The sequence below is a fragment of the Haliotis cracherodii genome, unplaced genomic scaffold (assembly GCF_022045235.1).
Source record: "Haliotis cracherodii isolate W230 unplaced genomic scaffold, xgHalCrac1.p SCAF_12, whole genome shotgun sequence".
In the NCBI taxonomy this organism is placed as follows: domain Eukaryota; kingdom Metazoa; phylum Mollusca; class Gastropoda; order Lepetellida; family Haliotidae; genus Haliotis; species Haliotis cracherodii.
Window position 1 is genome coordinate 21,490,582 of NW_027266267.1, and position 23,278 is coordinate 21,513,859.

The 23,278-nt window shown below is 40.4% G+C and overlaps 1 protein-coding gene across 1 annotated transcript; it reads right to left on the reverse strand.

Moving 5' to 3' along the window:
* Positions 1–23,028, reverse strand: LOC139458251 (uncharacterized). The gene is made up of 8 exons (XM_071239620.1): positions 22,942–23,028; positions 17,096–17,278; positions 16,064–16,123; positions 13,706–13,831; positions 7,934–8,063; positions 5,364–5,464; positions 3,367–3,549; positions 1–2,100 (listed from the first exon to the last, which is right to left on the reverse strand). Exons 2-8 carry the CDS (start codon positions 17,276–17,278, stop codon positions 2,059–2,061), a joined length of 825 nt encoding a protein of 274 aa, XP_071095721.1. The 5' UTR covers positions 22,942–23,028; the 3' UTR covers positions 1–2,058.
* Positions 23,029–23,278: the final 250 nt, after the last annotated feature.

A 23,278-nucleotide genomic window follows, 5' to 3' on the forward strand; every position in this document is an offset into this window, starting at 1 on the left:
TTAATAGTTTTGATTTATACTGCATCTTGATACACTGACCTTGAAAATGTGTAAAATAAGAACAAAAAATAGATTCATTATCACCATGTCCCAAACTGGAAAAAGCCTTCAGCATAGATGGCAGATCATCCTTCCAAAACTGGTTTGCAATAATTTATACATGTCAGTGAGTGAGTGAGTTGGGTTTAACGCCGCTTTTAACAGTATTCCAGTAATATCACGGTGTGTCAGCTTAATGTGGGAGGAAAGCCCGAAGTGATGCAGGTCTCAGACGTTTACCACTTCGGTGAAACCCACGAGCACAGGTACAGTGCTGACAAACCTAGAAACATAATCGGGGCGAACTGGGATTCAAACCTACAATCATAGGTTTCTGGCGTGGCCAAGGGACGCAACTCTGCACAGCGAATTGCAGCGCCTTAGACGACTGTACCACCCGTTGTTCGTAAAGTGCCTGAATATGGGTCCCTAACACCTCCATTTTCTCATCTCTAACATAACATTCTTCAAAATCAAAAGTCATCAACCATAAATAAGGAGGAAGCATACCGGCTATCAAGAGCACACAATCCTGGAAAATAAATGAGTAACACCTACCGTATTCGACATAATAAGCACCCCGCTCTAATACGCGCCCACAGCTAATATATTGGCTAGTGAACAATCCCAATTAGCACCCCTAATGTACACAAGACTTATTTATTCATGCATAATATGCACTCGTGTGTTATATGCACCCTTAATTATGGGCAATTAAGTTCTGGAAAAATATATCTGTCGCTTATAAACATTTCAGGCTATCAGCTTCAACCACGAAATTTACGATCTTTCAACTCTGTTTTTTTTCACCAAAATATTATTCTAATAAGAGCCCCCTATCTCTAATTTCAAGAGCGCCCTGGGCGATTATTACGTTGAATACGGAATTTTTCAATTCAACAGTATAACAATCCGATATGCATGTCATATATACATCATAGGAAATATTTGCAGGGGTGGAGGTCGTTCTGATGTGACCCATAACGGGACGTCCTCGGATCTTTGTTTAGCGATAGCGAGTACTAAGATCTGATTATAATGAGACTGAAATACTAACGACTGATGTCAGTGACTTATTTACTTGAAGTCTGATGTCAAAGAGTGAGTGAGTGAGTGAGTTGGGTTTAACGCTGCTTTGTGTACATAAACATTTCCATGAAATTTGTTTTGGCTGAGAAATAAATCAGATCTTCAACACATACTCTGTATAAGAACCAGGGTCCCGTTTCACAAAGAGATCGTAGCGCTAAGACGGTCGTAAGTCTATGTTAAAGTATAGGAGTTACGGTAGTCGTAGCGCTGCGATTGCTTTGTGAAACGGGCCCTTAGTGCTCAAACATCAATATTTAGATTCAAGGACCACAGGATTTTTATTTTTAAAAAAACCCTTTCAAATATTTCGAGTTTTTATTGATTTTTGTTTGAATTTGTATTTATGGCAAATAAAACATGTAGTCTCTGACATACCGTATTCGCTGGCCTAAACACCCTGCTCCATCAAGCACGCCTTGACTAACTTCAAGTATTCTTTATAAGCGCCCTGACAAGCTTCTGTTGTGAATGGTGTTATAAAGCGAGCCCATTTGTTAATAATAGAGTAAATATGGTAGACATTTCAAATTGTTTCATCAGTTCTTGTTAAGTCTATGAATTTTATAGTGGTATCAAATAAACATCTTTGTTGATAAAAAGCTGAGAAATGAGAGACTTAAATTAAGAAATCCATGGTTCCAGCCCAGAAATATGATTTGATTGTTACAATGTGATGATACAAAATCTGACTTCTTTACAAAGATATGGTACACTTGCCTGTATATTAAGCTAAAACTTTGCAAAAAACTATACACCGATTGTCAATATCACATAAGAAGTAACTTCTTATTTCAGAAAGATATCTCATTATACGAGATATTCTACAGTCAAATATTCTGGAGTATTCCTGTTCAAGCTTCTACTCTTTTTTCCATATTGCTGTACATGGGAGATAACTCCAAAATATCCTTCTTCAAAGGGAGACAACTATTTCTTGACTGTTGTCACTTGTTGCCCGTATGGAGTGTACTGAAACAAGATTCAGAGGTCACATGATAGGTGGTATATTGTCACGAATATCCAAGCAGGATATAATATACCATATATCGCTGTGTATAAGGCAAGTTTTTCGTACCTAGAATGAGGGGCTTAAGAACGGGGGTCGTCTTATACACAGAGTCGAAGATCTCACGTTTTTTTCCAGGTGTTTTACTTTCAGCTTCCACTGGCGATGTCAGCCGGTGTTCGATAGCCGGCCCAGCATTTGACAATAATACTTCGCATTTCGTCCTAAATAACTGTTCCAATAACTATTTCCATACATAAACATGATTTGTATCTGTTTTCCTTGAATAAAGTTGAATATTTTCTGCAAATAAAGTCGAAATGACCCTCGCCTCGATCCAGAATACGGTAAAACTATCAACATCCGTGAGTAGAGAGCCGGAAGAACAGTAAGAATTGCATATAAAATAGTTAGGGAATCAAACCCAGGCCTGTGCCATGATGAGCTAACATTTTAAAAACAGGGCTACCACCACACCTTCGAATTGGAGTGAGTGAGTATGGTTTTACGCCGCTTTTAGCAATTTTCCAGAAACATCACGGCGGGGGGACACCAGAAATAGGCGAATCAAACACGGGTCTTCAGCATGACAAGCGAACTCTTTAACCACTAGGCTACCCCACCACCCCTTTGAACTTTGAGATAGTGCCAAGTGTAAATGTTGCACTCAGCGATATTCCAGCTATATGAGGTCGGTCTGTAAACAATCGAATCTGGACCAGACAATACAGTGATTGACATCATGAACATCGATCTACGCAATTGGGATACGATGACATGCATCAACCCAGTCAGCGAGCCTGACCACCCGATCCCATTAGTCGACCCTTACAAGAAGCATAGTCGCCTTTTAAGGCAAGCATGGGTTGCTTAAGATCAACTTCAACCCAGATATTCACAGGTCTTTACTTGGTGATTACACATACAATACAAATTTGGGACATACAAAAATCCTCATTGCTGACCAAAGGATCAAAATCAGGGCGGATCCAGGATTTGATCCCACAGTCATAGGATCCAGACATATCTAAGGGGCAAAACTCTTAGATGACTGTGACCTGTTCCCCTCTTTCATTCATGAAAAGTACTGAATATTTGTCACTTGGAGGTTTCAAATCTTCAAAAAATATGTGACACAAACATAAAACATATGTTCATCTCCAAAAAGAACATGCATAAGAAACATAAGTCATCAAGTCCAAATCGCAACTCAGTGATACAGCACTTACGACAAGTCGAACTCCAAACTGTGCACTGTTTTCTCTGCCAGTGGCTCTGGCAGGCTTCATCAACCCTGTAGGGAGTACTCCGACATGACAGAGAGGGTCCTTCACAGACTGCATGATGACAAACTGGGTTTGGGCGACGCCCAGCTGGAGCTTTGTCTCCACCCCATGGACACTGCCGGGGGGCTGCAATATTTAACAACTGACTTCAGCGGGTTTCCGCTTGTATGTGTAGGACAAAACGCGGCCGAGGGTTTTTTAAATATTTATAAACCTACTGGCTGTTTGTGTAATTCGATATGGAGTTTTTGAAATTGCGGTAACACCTCGCAGGAGGTATTACAACAATTGTAACACCTCGCAGGAGGGCTTACAATCATTATAACTTCCGTTCAGATTGTAACATGTAATGAAATGTTAAATCAAATGACAAATGTTTTCTTTATATTCCCAAGGATCAAACTCGCAACCTTCATATCTGTAGCCCAGTGAGTGTACCACGAGGCTACAGACGTGTTCATAAGCAGCACTGCTTTTTAGAATGTCCTTTTCAAGATCCGTACGCCAGCAACAGGCTGTACAATGAATGCGCGTTAGTCAAAGCAAAACGTGTAATAGTCTGAGCCTACGAGACGCACATGCAGATTTTGTGCCATTGCGAGACGCACATGCAGATTTCGCACCGTTGCGAAACCCACATGCTGAGGTCACCAGTTTCATTGAACCGAGTTCACGACTGCAGGCGATATTTCATCTCCGATACAGGTTATATATTTGAGAGTTTATATTACAGTTATTTAATTAAAAACGTTGTCTATGCGATGAGTCGGTTTATAAGTTGAACAAACCATTTCTCCTCGAGATGTCACCTCATGTCAGGGTTTACAATCGCTGGTAATCCCTCGTAGAAATGGTTTCTCCTATACTTAAAAGCCCTGCATCTGCGTGATAAAACCGAGGGGTGTCAGCCCCGAGGTTTTACCCCAAGGATAAGGATTTTAAATATCATAAATACACGAAGGGAAATGTTTTATCTAACTTAAAAAGTTAAAAAAGTAACTTAAAACAATATTTAACAACATTTTTATGTTTCAAATTTTCTTTCCATGAACCTTAGGAAACGGGTGTAAAATATCTGTTGCTCTCATACGGTAGTTCAATCTCATTAAAATCAGACCTTAGATCTCCCTACCGCTAAACAAAGATCTGAGGACATCCCAGTAGAGGTCACATCAGAATGACCTTTCATCCGACCAATCAGAACATCACACATTCCAGATCATGAAAATTAGTCGGAATGTGCTTTCTAATCATGCATCCTCGAAAACTTTAACACGCGTATTCCCAACGATAGTTACGGGTTAAACGACTGAATCCATACAATCTAGACTATCTATTACCTGTTCCAGAATGTTTTTTTGTTCAGGTTTCAAATTTTTAATCAAGAATTTGTCAAAATATGTTTCGAAGCGTAGTCGCCAATTTCAAATTAGTGCCGTAAAGCATGAGAAAGCTGACTTTTGATTGGTCATTCCATTGGTCGGTGAAAGTTTGAGCAAGGTCGGGCTGACGTGACCCGTAATGGGATGTCCTCAGATCTTTGTTTAGCGGTAGCGAGGACTAAGATCTGATTTTAATGAGATTGAGGGTACTTGAAAAGGACATCCTAAAAACATTGTGATTTATCAGCACCTCTGTAGCCTTTGGTACACTCACTGGGCTACAGATATGAAGGTTGCGTGTTCAATCGTCGGGAATATAAAGAAAACATTTGTCATTTGATTTTACATGTCATTACATTGTGTTCAAATGCAAAATGAATTTCTGGCGAGAAACATTCATATGTTACAATATAAATGGAAATTGTATTGATACAATCCCCAGGATATTACATAAAATCCGAGTGAGGTTTAACATCACTGGAGGTTTATAAGGATTTTATACATATATAAACTGAGAGAACACACTGAAATTCTGCATGAATAAAATGTATCTCATACCATGGTTACAAGTGTTGTGTTGTTGTTGACGATGGTCAAGTAGTTGTTGTTGTTGTGGAGACGCACTTGGTTACTTCCCTCGTTTACGACAGTCCACAGAGCTGAAGACATAAAGACATGGCCAGGTCAGACATAAGTAACTCCGTAACTTGGTTACTGCTAACTGGTTGAAATTGGTAGATTTTTTCTCCAGTCTTTTTATGGAATCAAAACGACGAGTTCCTTCTTGTGTCTGGTAAAAAAAGCAAGGGTGACACCTGGTGTTAGGTAGAGTGTAAGGGTGACACCTGGTGTTAGGTAGAGTGTAAGGGTGACACCTGGTGTTAGGTAGAATATACCCCTGACACCTGGTGTTAGGTAGAGTGTAAGGGTGACACCTGGTGTTAGGTAGAATATACCCCTGACACCTGGTGTTAGGTAGAATATACCCCTGACACCTGGTGTTAGGTAGAATATACCCCTGACACCTGGTGTTAGGTAGAGTATACCCCTGACACCTTCTGTTAGGTAGAGTATACCCCTGACACCTGTCATTAGGTAGAGTATACCCCTGACACCTGGTGTTAGATAGAGCATACCCCTGACACTTGGTGGTAGAGTATACCCCTGACACCTGGTGTTAGGTAGAGTACAAGGGTGACACCTGATGTTAGATAGAGTATACCCCTGACACCTGGTGTTAAATAGAGTATACCCCTGACACCTGGTGTTAGGTAGAGTATACCCCTGACACCTGGTGTTAGGTAGATTACAAGGGTGACACCTGGTGTTAGGTAGATTACAAGGGTGACACCTGGTGTTAGGTAGAATATACCCCTGGCACCTGGTGTGAGGTAGAGTATACCCCTGACACCTGGTGTTAGGTAGAGTATACCCCTGACACCTGGTGTTAGGTAGAGTATACCCATGACACCTGGTGTGAGGTAGAGCATACCCCTGACACCTGGTGTTAGGTAGAGTATACCCCTGACACCTGGTGTTAGGTAGAGTATACCCATGACACCTGGTGTTAGGTAGAGCATACCCCTGACACCTGGTGTTAGATAGAGTATACCCATGACACCTGGTGTTAGGTAGAGCATACCCCTGATACCTTCTGTTAGGTAGAGTATACCCCTGACACCTGGTTTTAAGTAGAGTACAAGGGTGACACCTGGTGCTAGGTAGAGTACAAGGGTGACACCTGGTGCTAGGCAGAGTACAATGGTGACACCTGGGGTTAGGTAGAGAACAAGGGTGACACCTGTTTTAAGGTAGAGTACACGGGTGACACCTGGTGTTAGGTAGAGTACAATGGTGACACCTGGTGTTAGGTAGAGTACAAGGACGACACCTGGTGTTAGGAAGAGTACAAGGGTGACACCTGGTGTTAGGTAGAGTACAAGGGTGACACCTGTTTTAAGGTAGAGTACACGGGTGACACCTTGTGTTAGGTAGAGTACAAGGGTGACACCTGGTGTTAGGTAGAGAACAAGGGTGACACCTGTTTTAAGGTAGAGTACACGGGTGACACCTGGTGTTAGGTAGAGTACAAGGGTGACACCTGGTGTTAGGTAGAGTACAAGGACGACACCTGGTGTTAGGTAGAGTACAAGGGTGACACCTGGTGTTAGGTAGAGTACAAGGGTGACACCTGTTTTAAGGTAGAGTACACGGGTGACACCTGGTGTTAGGTAGAGTACAAGGGTGACACCTGGTGTTAGGTAGAGTACAAGGGTGACACCTGTTTTAAGGTAGAGTACACGGGTGACACCTGATGTTAGGTAGAGTACACGGGTGACACCTGGTGTTAGGTGGAGTAAAAGGGTGACACCTGGTGTTAGGTAGAGTACAAGGGTGACACCTGGTGTTAGGTAGAGTAAAAGGGTGACACCTGGTGTTAGGTAGAGTATACCCATGACACCTGGTGTTAGGTAGAGTACAAGGGTGACACCTGGTGTTAGGTAGAGTACAAGGGTGACACCTGGTGTTAGGTAGAGTGCAAGGGTGACACCTGGGGTTAGGGAGAGTACAAGGGTGACACCTGGTGTTAGGTACATCTGAGACAGGTAAGTTTGAGATCATGTATGTAAAGTTTTGTCAAATAACATAAATGATCAGGATACTGTATTCACAAGCTTTTGGGGATGTCACTTCATACCAATTGACCTCGACTTTAAAAATCATCCATTGAAAGGCCACCATAACCGATTGGAAATTGCCTTGATTTTTCAGCACTTAATACAATATTTCATAAAAATTTCACCATGTTTTCACAATTTGACCTCCAGAGGCCTTAAGTTGAGACCATACCTTAGCCATCACAAGTTTCATTCATTTCCACTCAAACATACCTAGTTATTGTACATGAGCAAGGTTAATCATATTTATTTTCAAATAAAAGTTCAGTTACTTGTTGGAACATTCTTGCCATTAGAGGTGACTGTGCTTGTCGTAAGAGGCGACTAAGGGGATTTGGGTGTCAGACTCACTGACTTGGTTGATGCATGTCATCGTATCCCAATTGCGTAGATCGATGCTCATGATGTTAATCACTGGATTGTCTGTTGCGGATTGTCAAACAAACTTACTGTGTTGCTGGTGGTCAGTGGGACCACATCCGTCCACGACCAGCTGTCCAGCAGGGGTCGCCACTATCTGCAGACTTCGGCCGCTCACGCGCGATATGAGCTGCACCACATTTCCTGTCTGGAAGTAGTTCTGGAACAAATATAAGGGACTCATTTATTGTAATACGTTAACAGATTTCTTTTTCTCAAACCCTTGGTCCGCAGGGGGCATGGGTGGCCCAGTCGTCTAAGGCGCCGCGATTCGCTGTGCAGAGTTGCGTCCCTTGGGCATGCAAGAAACCTATGACTGTGGGTCCGAATCCCAGTTCACACCGATTAGGTTTCTAAGTTTCTTCTAAATTCTAGGTATGGTTTCTAGCACCATACCCGTGCTCGTGGGTTTCACTGAAGTGGTAAATGCCTGAGACCTGCATCACTTCCGGCTTTTTTCCCCAAATTAAGCCGATAGCTGCGATATAACTAGAATACTGTTCAAAGCGGCGTTAAACCTAACTCACTCACTTACTTGGTCGGCGGTAGAAATCAAAACACAAATACAATTAGACCTTCAATACTTTTTTGAAAGAACATAAGGTCAGCATGATGAGAATTTCTATTTTTAATTATCTACTTCCCTTCTGACATATTTGTGAAAGATTTTATGTGTTCCCATGGCAACAAAGTAGGCCTGGGACAAATCCAAATTCACTACCCAGGTACCCACTGTTGGTGTCAAGAGATAGGTACAAAATGGGAATAGTTTGACAGTAGCCCAAGCAAAATGTATTTACATACAAGTATCAAACGATGTGGTCATGCATACACTGAATTTGACTGAAGTTTTAGCTTTGTTCAAACACACATAAGTCAGAAGCAACATGTTCATAGACATGAAGAAATGCGAACATTAGAGACTTAAAATTATTGTGTAACCATATACTATTAGTGAATTATTGTCATGAAACAATATATCATGTGACTAACCATTGGTCCGGGTAGTCCTGTGGGTACCCGGGGTCCTACTCAGTACCCACCCGACTCGAGTACCCGAGCTACCCGTTCCAGCCCTATAAAAAAGCCACACAGTTTGGAGTTTTTTACCGAACACAGGTCACAGAACCGCTGTCCTAAGGCAACAATGGCAACAAAGCATTATTATCTCGCTCTGCGTCACTATACAATAATTCAAAAGGTAAATATTTATTTCCACTTTCCTGGTTCATAACATTTGGGTTGGAGAATTGTTAAACAAAGCGAACTTTGACCGACCAATGAAATTACTAACAGGAAGTCAACATTAGCCACTAAGAGTGAGTGATTGAGTGAGTTGGGTTTAACGCTGCTTTTCACATTATTCCAGTTATATCACAGCATGTCAGATTAATGTGGGAGGAAAGCCCGAAGTGATGCAAGTCTCAGACGTTTACCACTTCGGTGAAACCCACGAGCACGGGTATGATGCTGACAAACCTAGAAACATAATCGGGGTGAACCGGGATTCGAACCCACAATGATAGGTTTCTGGCGTTTCCAGGGGACGCAACTCTCTGCACAGTGAATCGCGGCGCCTTAGACGATTAGCCACTAAGAAAGCAGCTTTCTTAAGCATTGCGGCACTAGTTTCAAATTAGCGACTTCCATTCCAGACCATGCTTTAAAAATCAGTCAATTTTGAATCAGTCATACAGTCCGTAACAGTAGTTTTGTGTTAAACTTTAGAGGTTGCATGATTAGAAAACATATTCCGCCAACTAGGGCTGGAATCGGTAACTCGGGTACTCGGGTCGGGTGGGTACTGTGTCGGACCCGGGTACTCATATGACTACCCGGACCCTTGGTTAGTCACGTGATATTTTGAAATGACAAAGATTATCTAGAACTCTATGGTTACACTACAAGTCACTAATTTTCTTTCTGACTATGCACCATTCCTTCTGACTATTCATATGGTTGAATAAAGATAATACTTCAGTCAACTTCAGTGTATGCATGACCTATCGTTTAACACATGTATCTAAATACATTTTGCCAGGGCTATGGTAAAAAAATCCCAATCGGACATTTTAAACCTATCTCCTGAGACCTACAGTGGGTACCCGGGTAGGGACGGGTAATAAGGGGATGTGTACCCGGGTAGTAAATTTGGACTCGTCCCAGCCCTACTGCCAACAATGTAACATAACAATATGAATATTCATTTTATATTTTTTATTACGTGTTTGAATCCTTATCTATCGTGTAGTTGTCCAGTTTTCAATCACAGACGTATATACTTCTTAATTTCCTTTATCCGACATACTCGTTAATCCGACATAATCATATGCAACGAACAATGTCGGATTAACGGGACTTGACTGTAGCTATAGGTTCTACTACACCAAATCAGTACCAGTTTGGAGAGTGCGGTTTTCGTAGGGAGCCTTCAGTGCAGATCGAGAGATATCTGCAGGCTGTGATTGGAGGATATTCTGTAAGATTTTTATGTCTTTCAAATGTACATCCATCCAGTTATTAAAACTGACCATGTTTTTCTATATTTAGTACTGTCTTTTTCAACATGATGACTTATGCTGAATGTGACCACAGCTATTTTCAAGTAGGTGACATTTGGTGCGAAACTGGGGGTGGTGTGTTTAGCTTCCGGTACTCGGAAAAGGAGCTGGCTAAGCTAGTCATTTTTATTTTTTTTATTGCTGCTCTAAGGCCAAACTGTGCACACACGTACAGGTAATAGCTGTTGAATGCTTAGTTATTTAAAAAAAAATCATAACGTTACTATAGAAGTCTATGGGAAAACATTTGGTTGTGTGTAACCTGTAGGGTGAGTGCACATTTCAGTAATTCATACTTTACATGCTTTTCTGTTTATATTTCACCATGGATACACCATGGAGGCAAATTTAAAAATAATGACAGTGAAGTTGGGGACATTTTGGGTTGAATGGAGCATTTGGATGGGCTGGAAATGAATGTTGCTTCGCATTGTGGTCGATCTCAGCATGGACCCCCCAGGGTACCTCTGTCCAACAAACCCTCCTCCTGCCTTCTGAATTTGTTGAAACTGATGAATTTGACAACAAATTAGGATAAAGTCACCACTGCCACAACAATTTCTGCCTTGTGTCAATCGCTTGCCAGTCAAGTTACGCGATGCCGTTATCTTGAATATGAAGCATGTACACTGCTGACAGCAGAATATGTCAAACATCCCCTTATTTATAGTAAACAATGTAGCATACCAATATGTCTTTCTGTTAGGTGCTCTTGTGTGAATGAATGATGCTATTTTTCTATTAAGTTTCTTAAAACAGACTTATTTTTCACTCATATAACTTTCAAATAATTATTTTGTCCCCTCAAGAACTGACTCCTGGCTGTTATATCCAAACTGGTTTGCCATTTGATATTGTCTGAACACTTTTTTCAGCTTTTCACATGCCTGATGTTGACTGGGGAGGTATATGTGCACTCATGCAGAAGAAGTAGGAGTTTCGACATCGAATTTGGCATTTGGAGAAGCTGATCCGAAGTCCGGTGTTGGCAGTGTGTGATCGACAACCCTTGTTTTGCCTCGCTGCGCTTTATTACCTTGTAGAAGTTGTGGAACTTGGACATGTAGGTACAGTAAGTACATTTAAGAACCCCAGTCCACTTGAGGCCCCTCTGTTGCTCACTATCAAGTGCCATAATAAGATGACCCTCATGCACTAGACATTTCTGACAGTGCTCCCTTAATGCCTCACTGTGCAGTTTTTTAGTTTGCAAACATGAAGTAAGGGCTATACACCAGTCCCAGAACCTGCTTAGATGAAAATAATACCCACTGGCTCTTTTGGAATGTAACATTATGGTTCTGAAATCATCTGTAAAGAATGTGATAGTGTTCGACAAAACTAAATTATCTCCCCTGTTTAGTAAAATGCATTGTATCTTTCATTCCCCTATAAACCCATAAATTATTGGAGAGAAACACTATTTTAAGCTGGTATTGCATGACACTGTTAATTGTGAATAAAAAGAATTACATTTATGTCAGAATAAGCTGTACATTTTCAAAATTATATGGAATTTTAACTTTGTTTCATTGAAACTGGCAAATAACTGAAATAAGCAAGTTTAGCCACCTTGAAACATTAAACAGTAAGAATGTTTGATGTCCTGTGAGTATTTTAAAGTCTTAACTAAATAAATCAATAGAGTTAAGTGTAATTTCCTTCCATGCTGTGGTTTCAAAAAGCTTTTTACTACTTGAGGGTCCATTTCAATTTCTCGGCTTTAATAGGCGGTATGGTTCACTGGTCAGTGTGTGAGATTGCTGTTAACAATGCACCCCTTTATTTCCTATTTTCTGGTAAAGTTCATTATCCAGCCTTACATATATGATGACTTTAAAGCTGCTTAACGTGTCCCTTGCTTATTGTTGGCCTGAATTCCATGCTCTCTGTCCAATTTTGAGATTTTTTTTCTGATTCCTTTCCATGTGTACTTATGTCATCAGCCTATATCATAGAGGATTATACTTTTGATTTTTGGAGTATATGAAAGCACAAACATTTGTGATAGCCCCTCCATAGATGATTTACCAAATGCTGACAGCCATTTGAGTGTTTAATTATATAAACAATGGATGGTGTAAGTTCGAGCAATCTCAAACAATATCAATCGCATCATGTCATGAGTGTCAAAACCATATTCCATGAATGTAGCAGACTCTGCTATGTTCTGATGATGTCAGCAAAGGAAGGCAAACAACAGACCACTACTCAATTTTAAATATGTATTGTAACTGGTTTTGAGGTTTAAAGATTTGTTCAATTTTTTTAGTCGAAAAAATATTTTAGGGTGATATGATCTATGCAGCCTCAATCATTTATAGAATTGACCCCTGACCACCATCTTTTATGAAATATAAATGAACTTCCATGGTCAGTGCATGAAGGTAAAATCTTCTTTATTAATACAGAAATGCCTTTTGTAAAACATTGATGAAGTGTACATCATTAAACTCTCACAACTCTTTCTGTGCATCAAAACTATGTATTCTGGTGCCATATAGACATGCTGGATAGGAACAAGTAGTGAAGCTTAATCCAATTTCCATTTTTTTTCTGAGAAGCTACATATATATACAACATATAAATCACAGATTTGACAAGTGCAAATATATTCTGATTTGTCTACAGGTTCTACTACACCAAATCAGTACCAGTTTGGAGAGTGCGGTTTTCGTAGGGAGCCTTCAGTGCAGATCGAGAGATATCTGCAGGCTGTGATTGGAGGATATTCTGTAAGATTTTTATGTCTTTCAAATGTACATCCATCCAGTTATTAAAACTGACCATGTTTTTCTATATTTAGTACTGTCTTTTTCAACATGATGACTTATGCTGAATGTGACCACAGCTATTTTCAAGTAGGTGACATTTGGTGCGAAACTGGGGGTGGTGTGTTTAGCTTCCGGTACTCGGAAAAGGAGCTGGCTAAGCTAGTCATTTTTATTTTTTTTATTGCTGCTCTAAGGCCAAACTGTGCACACACGTACAGGTAATAGCTGTTGAATGCTTAGTTATTTAAAAAAAAATCATAACGTTACTATAGAAGTCTATGGGAAAACATTTGGTTGTGTGTAACCTATAAAAACAATGCCAAATACATTCTTATCAGCACATACATAGTGCTATGTCTGCATTCAGTGGATAATGACACACGACATACGCTCACATAAACTATAAGTTCAGGTGATGAATAATTATATTTGTCGGGCCCTGATTAGGTTTCCATAGCAACACTGACCAGCACAGGATTGTTTGCCGTCTGATCCACTGCTTGGTTGACCTTGCCAGCACAGTAGTCAATCTCCCGTCCTGCCTGCTTGGCCAGGAGGTCGACCTCCTTCATGAACGACCCGAACAGACCTCTCTGAAACAACACAACAGTCTTACATCTCAACCTCATGAACGACCCCAACAAGTCTCTCTGAAACAGCATTGATCCATTTGAAGCAGTAGCGCAAGTTGTTGTTTTTAGGGGTTTTTTTGTTGTTATTACGCGAAACTCAGCAATATTCCAGCTATATGACGGTGGTCTGTAAATAATCGAGTCTGGACCAGACAATCCAGTGATTGATATCATGAGCATCGATCCATGCAATTTGGATCGATGACATGCTTCAACCAAGTCAGCTAGCCTGACCACCCGATCCCGTTAGTCGCTTCTTACGACAAGCAGTCGCCTTTTACGGCAAGCATGGGTTGCTCAAGACCTATTCTATTCAAGGGTCCATTATAACGCCACACTCAGCAATATTTAAGCTATACCAACAATTGTACATATCAACCTTATGAAATACCCAAACAGACCTCTCTAAAGCAATACAACAGTCGTATATCTTGACCTCATCAAATACCTCTACAGGCCTCTCTGAAACAATACAACAATCGTAAATCTCAACCTCATGAACGACCCCAACAAGCCTCTCTGAAACAGCATTTATCCATCTGAAGCAGTGGCGCAAGTGATTATAACGCCACACTCAGCAATATTTCAGCTGAATGACCGCTGCCCATAAATAATCGACTCCAGACCAGACAAACCAGAGACTGATATTGAGCAGCATCCCACGTGGTTGTTGTAATATGACCCCCAAACACAAGTCACAGGTAAGGTGAAATGGGGTTTAACGTCACGTCCAAGATTATTGCACTTATATAGCAACGTGCATGTACGTGTGTGTATTTGTGTGGCTGCTTGTACTAGTCCGGACTGATGCCGATTCATATTGCTAGCTCACTGAGATACCATGCCGCAGTTTAACATGAATACCCCACTCAGACATAGTATACTGACTCCGAGCCGACCAGTCTGGCCTAGTCCCCACAAGCACAGGTCGCTGTGGACATTTCTAGCCGAGTCCCCACAAGCACAGGTCGCTGTGGACATTTCTAGCCGAGTCCCCACAAGCATAGGTCGCTGAGGACATTTCTAGCCGAGTCCCCACAAGCATAGGTCGCTGAGGACATTTCTAGCCGAGTCCCCACAAGCATAGGTCGCTGTGGACATTTCTAGCCGAGTCCCCACAAGCATAGGTCGCTGAGGACATTTCTAGTTGAGTCCCCACAAGCATAGGTCGCTGAGGACATTTCTAGCCGAGTCCCCACAAGCATAGGTCGCTGAGGACATTTCTAGCCGAGTCCCCACAAGCATAGGTCGCTGAGGACATTTCTAGCCAAGTCCCAACTAGCATAGGTCGCTTTGGACATTACTAGCCAAGCCCCCACAACAGCATCGAACAACGATGCAATTTATGTTACTAGATTATATAGGTATATCCTTGCTTATCCAATAAACTATCAACTAAAATAAAATACTAATTACATTAATATATATGCATTTCCGTTCATTGTTGACTTGAGGAGGAATTATTTGCAAGTACAATTAGTAGCAGACAATAGACATGTTTGTTTTTGTGTCTACAGATGTGTAGCAATAGAATTTAGTCACCACAAGATATTTTTCAAGGTATTCATTTGGCTACCTCTGAAATTTAGACAGTAGACAACTTAAGGTTGCATTGGCGGCCGTTTTAGTCACAACTTTGAGGCCTGTTGTATGTACTTCAGAGCTCCAGATAAGCTTTTGGTGTTGTGGGTATTTTACCCATGCATTTTAAAATCATAGGGTATCAGTAATTCTATCTGGGTATTCAAATTTCTGTTACCCACTAGATTTTACACATGTGGGTATTTAAGTTAAATATTTAAAAACACTATTCATCTAGTCCCTGCAAATTGGTGTCGTGTGGGTTCGAGAGCTTTATAGGACTCAAAAATATCACGATACTTCCACAAGAAAGTGTGATGGCAAATGATCATGACGTAACTGTCATCGTGGAGTTTGGCAAGGCTGACGGAATGCCCGTTTATAATTTCAAAATAAGTTGCTGAGTTGCTAATCGAATACGCAGGGTTTCTTCACAATATTTTGATGATACGCACAAGTTTTATTTTTGTAGCGTATCTGTAATGTTTGTTGCGTATTTGATACACTTGGATTTTATTTTACTGCATATTTCTGCATTTCTGATGCGTATTTTACGCAGATACACAGTTTATCTGGAGCTCTGTCATAAACAGACTGCGGAGTTCAACTCACAGCGGGTTTCTGCACCACGGTCTTCTGGGGAACTTGCTGCACAACGACAGTGTGGTGAGTCTGCAAAAATACATATCTTGTTACCATGGAAACTACAATAGCGGCGTTATCATAATCCCCGACATTTGGCACATTCGAATTTAGTTTGTTCATATAGCAGTGAATAATATGAGGCTAATATTGGAAAGCTTGATGTAATGACCTTAACTCTGTAACAACCCAAGGGAAGTAACTCTGGGAAAAATAATATTTATGACACTAATTTCATCTCTTAGATGATTTTGAAAGTTTCATTCACGTAACTTTAGTAATCTCTGAGAAAGCAAGTCCCAAATTCAGACACTACACATTAAGTCAGTCAGTGTCAGTGAGTATGGTTTTACGCCGCTTTTAGCAATATTCCAACAATATCACGGCGGGTGACACCAGAAATGGGCTTCACACATTGTACCCATGTCGGGAATCGAACCCGGGTCTTCGGCGTGACAAGCGAACGCTTAAACCACTAGGCTACCCGACCGCCCCACACATATTTAAATAAAACAAGAAACAAACAAAAATATTTTTCAGAAATACCAAAACATCAAATGGCACATATGTTTGATACAAAGGCAAAGTTTCATTATAAAATATTGAACGGTTTCCGAGTTATGCTTCAGAAACCAATGCAACACATATTTGCGTCTAAGGAAGATACAAAAAAAGTTATTTTTAGAAATACCAAAATATCAAAAGGCTCAGTTCAGCATGTGTTTCATACATAGGCAAAGTTTCATGAAAAATATGAAACTGTTTCCGAGTTGTGCTCCGGAAACGCAATGTGACGGACAGGTTGACAGAAGGACTCGTGATCCAAGCAAGTGGCGCCAGCATCGAGCCAAGAAAAATGGCCTTGATGTGGAAAGGGTAGAAACCAGGCTTTGATACAGGCTAGTGGACACGTTTGCCTCGGGAGGATGGGATGATCCGAACCTTGGAATTTGGAAAATCCAATGCAAGATCTATCTTAAATATACATAAAAACATACTTACTGCACCCGGAGGCTGGTATGGGGGCGGAGCCTGGTAGCCTGGGGGCGGAGCCTGGTAGCCTGGGGGTGGAGCCTGGTAGGCTGGGGGTGGGGCTTGATATCCTGGGGGTGGTCCCTGGGGGTAGCCAGGGGCAGGAGGCTGGGGGTAATTTCCAGGAGGTGGGTAAGGCTGTTTGCCGGCCATCTGTAACAGAAGATGTGACATTAACATCGGAGGACTTACATGGTTGACAAGGGACCAAAGTCTGAAGCAAATGCCAGAAAAAAAATTGGATTTAAATATTTCCCAATTCATGTAGTTACAACTAATTGCTAATGTTATCTACCTCCACGTCAGAATGATGAGATCTGATTGGCCCATGTGATCTTGAGAAAATAAGATGCATTCTGCCTAGGAGAGAAATAGATTTCTCAGCTGGAGAAAAAAAACTTATACCCCGCCAAGAAAAAATCAGGCTGCACATGGATTTCTGAGAGGCAGAATAAATCTTTCCTAATTTCTAAGCAAAAAGCCACACACTTTTTCCGAGTCAATGAAAGCCACGGGACATAACACAAGTTAATCTCAGCTCTATCCAACGGCTGTTTTCTATCAATTTTGATTTTTTTTTTTAGATTTTTACATTGTCATATCAAAATATGTCAGTAAGATAAATTCGTTGTAGCAGGATCACAAGGGGTACATGGGGTTTTATGCGTCCCTCGTTAGGTTCAAAGTATAAAACATAACGCATGGCGCATAAATCCCCATGTACCCCTCGTGATCCTGCTACGACTGACATTGTGTCTTTGTACAACTACAGGTGACTTGTATTTCACTGATGAGTGGACGAAAGAGGAAGCTTGAAGAGGTTTTAATGCTTAGTTTAACAGTATTACAGTGAATGCAATTTTAACAACATGGCAGTGAATGCTATTTTAACAATATTACAGTGAATACAATTTTAACAATATTGCATTGAATGCAATTTTAACAATACCATGATTACAGTGAATACAATTTTAACAATATTGCAGTGAAAGCAATTTTAACAGTATTACAGTGAATGCAATTTTTCACAGTATTACTGTGAATGCAATTTTAGCAACATTACAGTGAATGCAATTGTAACAGTATGGCAGTGAATGCAATTTTTAACAGGATTGCAGTGAATGCAAAGTTCAAATTTAATGACAAAATACCTCAGAGTTTAGAAAAAAAGAACCTTTTAAAAACATTTGAATTTTGAACAAAATAATCGATTTTCCCAATTTGCCTGCCATTGGCACTGAGTTTGGAATAGTTCTGGATCATTTTTGTCATTAAACAACATATCACGTGACAACCACGGGTAGTCCTGTGGGTATCGGTGTCCGACTCAGTACCCACCTGACCCGAGTACCCGAGTTACCCGTCCCAGCCCTAGCTCCTGGGGTCCCTAAGGCTTGCTGCTACAATACCAGTATTTAAATCCAAGTGAGGCAGTCCTCAGTTACTACATTGTAGGGGCGGTCGGGTAGCCTAGTGGTTAAAGCGTTCGCTCGTCACACTGAAGACCCGGGTTCACTTCTTGACATGGGTACAAGGTGTGAAGCCCATTTCTGGTGACCCCCGCTGTGATATCGCTGGAATATTGCTAAAAGCAGCATAAAACCATACTCACTCACTCACTACATTTTAACAAGTCAAATATTAAATAAGCTGAATTAAAGATTAAGATTTAAGCAATCCCTGCATTCAATTAAAATTGGAGAAGACCTCAATCTCTCCCTTAATTTCAAAGTCTGTTTAAATGTTTAATTAACACGTTTGTTATTTTTAAAGAAAGAACATTTATCACTGGCTTTGGAATAATACAGATCATCACATGAATAAAATAAATATGGCCTTCAGGCACCAGGAAATAGTTTCAACTGTGGCTTTGTGGTGAATAGACTGTACTATTGGCACTCGGGCTGCAACGAGTGAGTGAGTGAGTTGGGTTTAACGCCGCTTTTAACAGTATTCCAGTTATATCGCGGCGTGTCAGCTTAATGTGGGAGGAAAGCCCGAAGTGATGCAGGTCTCAGACGTTTACCACTTCGGTGAAACCCACGAGCACAGGTATGGTGCTGACAAATTTAGAAACATAATCGGGGTGAACCGGGATTCGAACCCACAATCATAGGTTTCTGGCGTGCCCAAGGGACGCAACTCTGCACAGCGAATGGGCTACAACGAATACACTATGAGGCGAATATGATTCGTATCACGATTATAGGGTAACGAATATGAATATTAATTCATGAACACAGTAACAGGTCAGCAGTTGATGTATTTGTTACATTGAGTGAAATATTAAGAACATAAATTATTTGACATGGTTTGTTAATCATGTTAATTATTAATATATTACACATTTATATACTGCACTTATCAAGGTACTAGTATCTGCTCTAAGCGACAATGACCAGTGACCACAATACAGTTTTACTGTCAAATTAAATATTATTAGAGTGATGTCATTGAAAGAAATCTATGCATATAATATGTTGTTATAGATATTTTTAGGTACAGGCTATGTTTATATACATGATAGCATATTCATAAATATTCGATTCTAGTGGCCACAAATATGAATTCAATTCATCAATGGATACGGTTTGATTCACAGAATACGCGAGTGAATCGTAACAGTTCTAATTGGCACTATTATCATGATTATACGATGATCAATGACTCCACACAATTTTGTTTTATTATTTTCACAAATAACACTTGTAGAGACATTTATGTGCAACATGCAGAAATCCATGGTCCACTGACAGACCATCACGCATACGAGTGACCCCTCTGAGGTGGTCACTTGTACGCGAGACGTTCTCTACTGATTATCATGATTATACAAGGACTTTCAAAATTTGTTCATCATGACCGGGTTTACTGACTTTCTGAATAGACCTGACTCTCTACCTCCTTCATGCATAGGGACCACATGAGGCCAGGGCGGGGTGAATGACGACACAGCCGGACAAAAGCTCCACACTCTGCAGGGAGCAGAACAACTGCTGAGGGCCTCCCCTTGTCTCCCAGTGTCAGTCAACGGTTGCCATGGTTTCCTCACTTACCTGATGGGACATATTACCAGCTGTATCCTCGGTGTGTGAGTGAGTTGGGTTTAACGCCGCTTTTAACAGTATTCCAGTTATATCACGGCGTGTCAGCTTAATGTGGGAGGAAAGCCCGAAGTGATGCAGGTCTCAGACATTTACCACTTCGGTGAAACCCACGAGCTCGGGTATGGTGCTGACAAACCTAGAAACATAATCGAGGTGAACCAGGATTCGAACCCACAATCATAGGTTTCTGACGTGCCCAAGGGGACGCAACTCTACACAGTAAATCGCGGCGCCTTAGACGACTTGGCCACCCGTGCCCCCACAACAGTTAAGGGTCACCTGCCCTACTGTCTTGTCTGGTTGGTTTTAAAATTATTTCAAACAAGGCCATTTATCGTTATAATTTTTCATGTCTATATCTTTCAAGACAATTCTTCCAAGTTGTAGCAGTATCACAGGGGGTACATGTGGCCTCTGGCTCGTGATATTAAACCTAATGGGGGACGCATGAAACCACATGTACCCTGAGTGATATGACAACAATGAATTTATCTCACCAAATGGTTATAATTCTCCATTGTAAAATAATTAAAACAAATTTAGCAGTTGGATTGAGCTGAAGTTATCATGTGCTATGTCACGTGATTTTCATTTACTCGGAAAAAGCGTGCGGCTTTTGCTTTGAAGCGGGGTATAAAGGATTTATTCTCCTGCTGAGAAATCCACATGCAGCCTGTCTTCTTGGTGGCGGGGTATAAGGATTTATTGTCCCACTCAAAAATATTTTTCCCTCCTAGTCAAGATACATAGTATTTGATCACATGAATCAATCAGATCTCAACACTCTGACATGGATGTATAAAATAATTAAAAGACAGAGCCATATAAAATTACCACTCGGGATGAAGGTTTTATAGGTAGCCTAAGTATCAGCCCAAAACTTAAAAAGCTGATCAATAAATCAATAATGATGATTATGAACTGCAGGGAGGTTGACCAGATGTGTTTTCAGTCAAACATCAAGAACACCATTAAACATACATAATAGTCATTGACTAATTCTCTGTTTGAATCAAAACCTTTTACAAAATGGTTTAAACAATAGTACATTCAAGGCCTGATTTAGTTACATAAAACATACACAAGTGCAACCTATTTTTGAAAAATGCTTCCTAATATTTATGTCAACATGCACCAAGTGCAACGTAATAAAATTCAACTTTGTGTCTGACTAACATATGATATGATGTTTCAAAACAAATGTACACACGACACAATTATAAATTATCATCATCATTATTACTAGAATTCGTCAACAGTAACCTGCATGCTTGTCATAAGACTCTAGTAAAATGGATTGGGCTGTCAGGCTCCGTGATCTGTATGAATGTGTGTCATCGTGAACTGACAGGATGGAACATTTCCAGCAATGTCAACAACTGGTTTGTCTGGTCCTGACCTGATTATTAGAATATATAGAATATTGCTGACTCTGACAACATGTATCAAAAACAAACAAAACAAATGTATAGTTTTCTAGGACATATTCACAATATCACGTTAATACAGAAGCAAAATACACTGTCTTATAGACACCACTGATCATATTCAACTAGTCCACAGCTCATTACAGACTCTTGATGTACCGTATTTGATGCAATAAGCACCCGGAGCACTCTCAAAATTAGAAATAGGGGGCTCTTTATTAGAATATAATTTTGGTGAGAGAAAAAACAGAGTTGAAAGATTGTAAATTTCATGGTTTATGCTGACAGCCAGAAATGATACAAAAGAAAAGTCAGTGCGTATCATACACGACAGATATATTTTCCAGAATTTAATTGCCCAAAATTAAGGGTGCATATAACACACGAGTGCATATTATACACGAATAAATAAGTCTTGTGTACATTGTTCAATCAGAAGGGGTGATAATTGGGATTGTTCACTAGCCAATATATTAGCAAATATCGCCGTGGGCGCTTATTGGAGCGGGGCATTAATTACTTCAAATACGGTATTTAAAATGTCTAGATTTTGTACCCATATGAGGAATCGAATAGATTTTGTGAGAAAGCAACTTATCCTCGTCCTTCCAAATATTGAATCATCTCAGAGACAGACCACAGGACCATGTAACTATAATAATAATAAACAAAATGCCCCAAAAATTGAAGGCGAGGACGAAGTCTCCGAGTTGGTTTGTTATTACTAAGGCCTATTAGTTACAAGGTCCGGAGGTCAGACAAATGTCACCAAAAGACTTGTCAATACTGTGATGACATCGATCACTGATCTCCGTAATGTAAATAACCTTTATCGTATGGATCTACATTTCTCACACCTGACCCATCCCTTTTCACGCAATAATGCCCCGAGATCACTTGACCCGTTTCTCTGTACACATGATATATCGGCCTTGCCAAGCAATGAATCATTATCATGGTCTATACATGCCGATGAATGATTTTCTGTATTTCGTAGGCCTTGCTCCTTCAAGGACGTCAATGACGCTTTTTAGACAAAAAAACCCCATATCTATCAACATTACTACTTTGGAATCTACAGGTTTCAACAGATGCCAAAAATGAGATCAGTTTCAAAGCTTGTCAACTTTGAGCAGAGAGCGACAACGCGCCTACACTTTTCAAGACATCGACAAAGTTTCGTCTCGACTGTCGTTAGATCTCACTTTCAAACTAAGACTAAACAGGGCGAATAGAACTAATTACCAAACAGAGAATTTAGAAAACGCAATAAACAACTCACCTTTCACGAAATATTAAGCACGAATTTGATCGAAAATATGAATGACGGATTGTCACACACTTCCGTCTTTTGCAGCTCTTTTCACTGCGTTTAAGCGCTGACACAGCATAGCGAGTCCTTTTGTCGGTGTGTAGAAGAATGTGTTTGAGCGATTTGTTTCATCTAAATGAGAACATGTTTTGCTAAATCGCAATTTTGTCTCATCGACAAGGATACCTGAGTCATTCTCAGAAAATGTCTGAATTCCCGTTCTGCCAACAGAGGGTAATAAATAATATCATAGATTATAGAATAGAATTTGGTAATAATATTACTTTTGCAGAAACTTCAAATATTG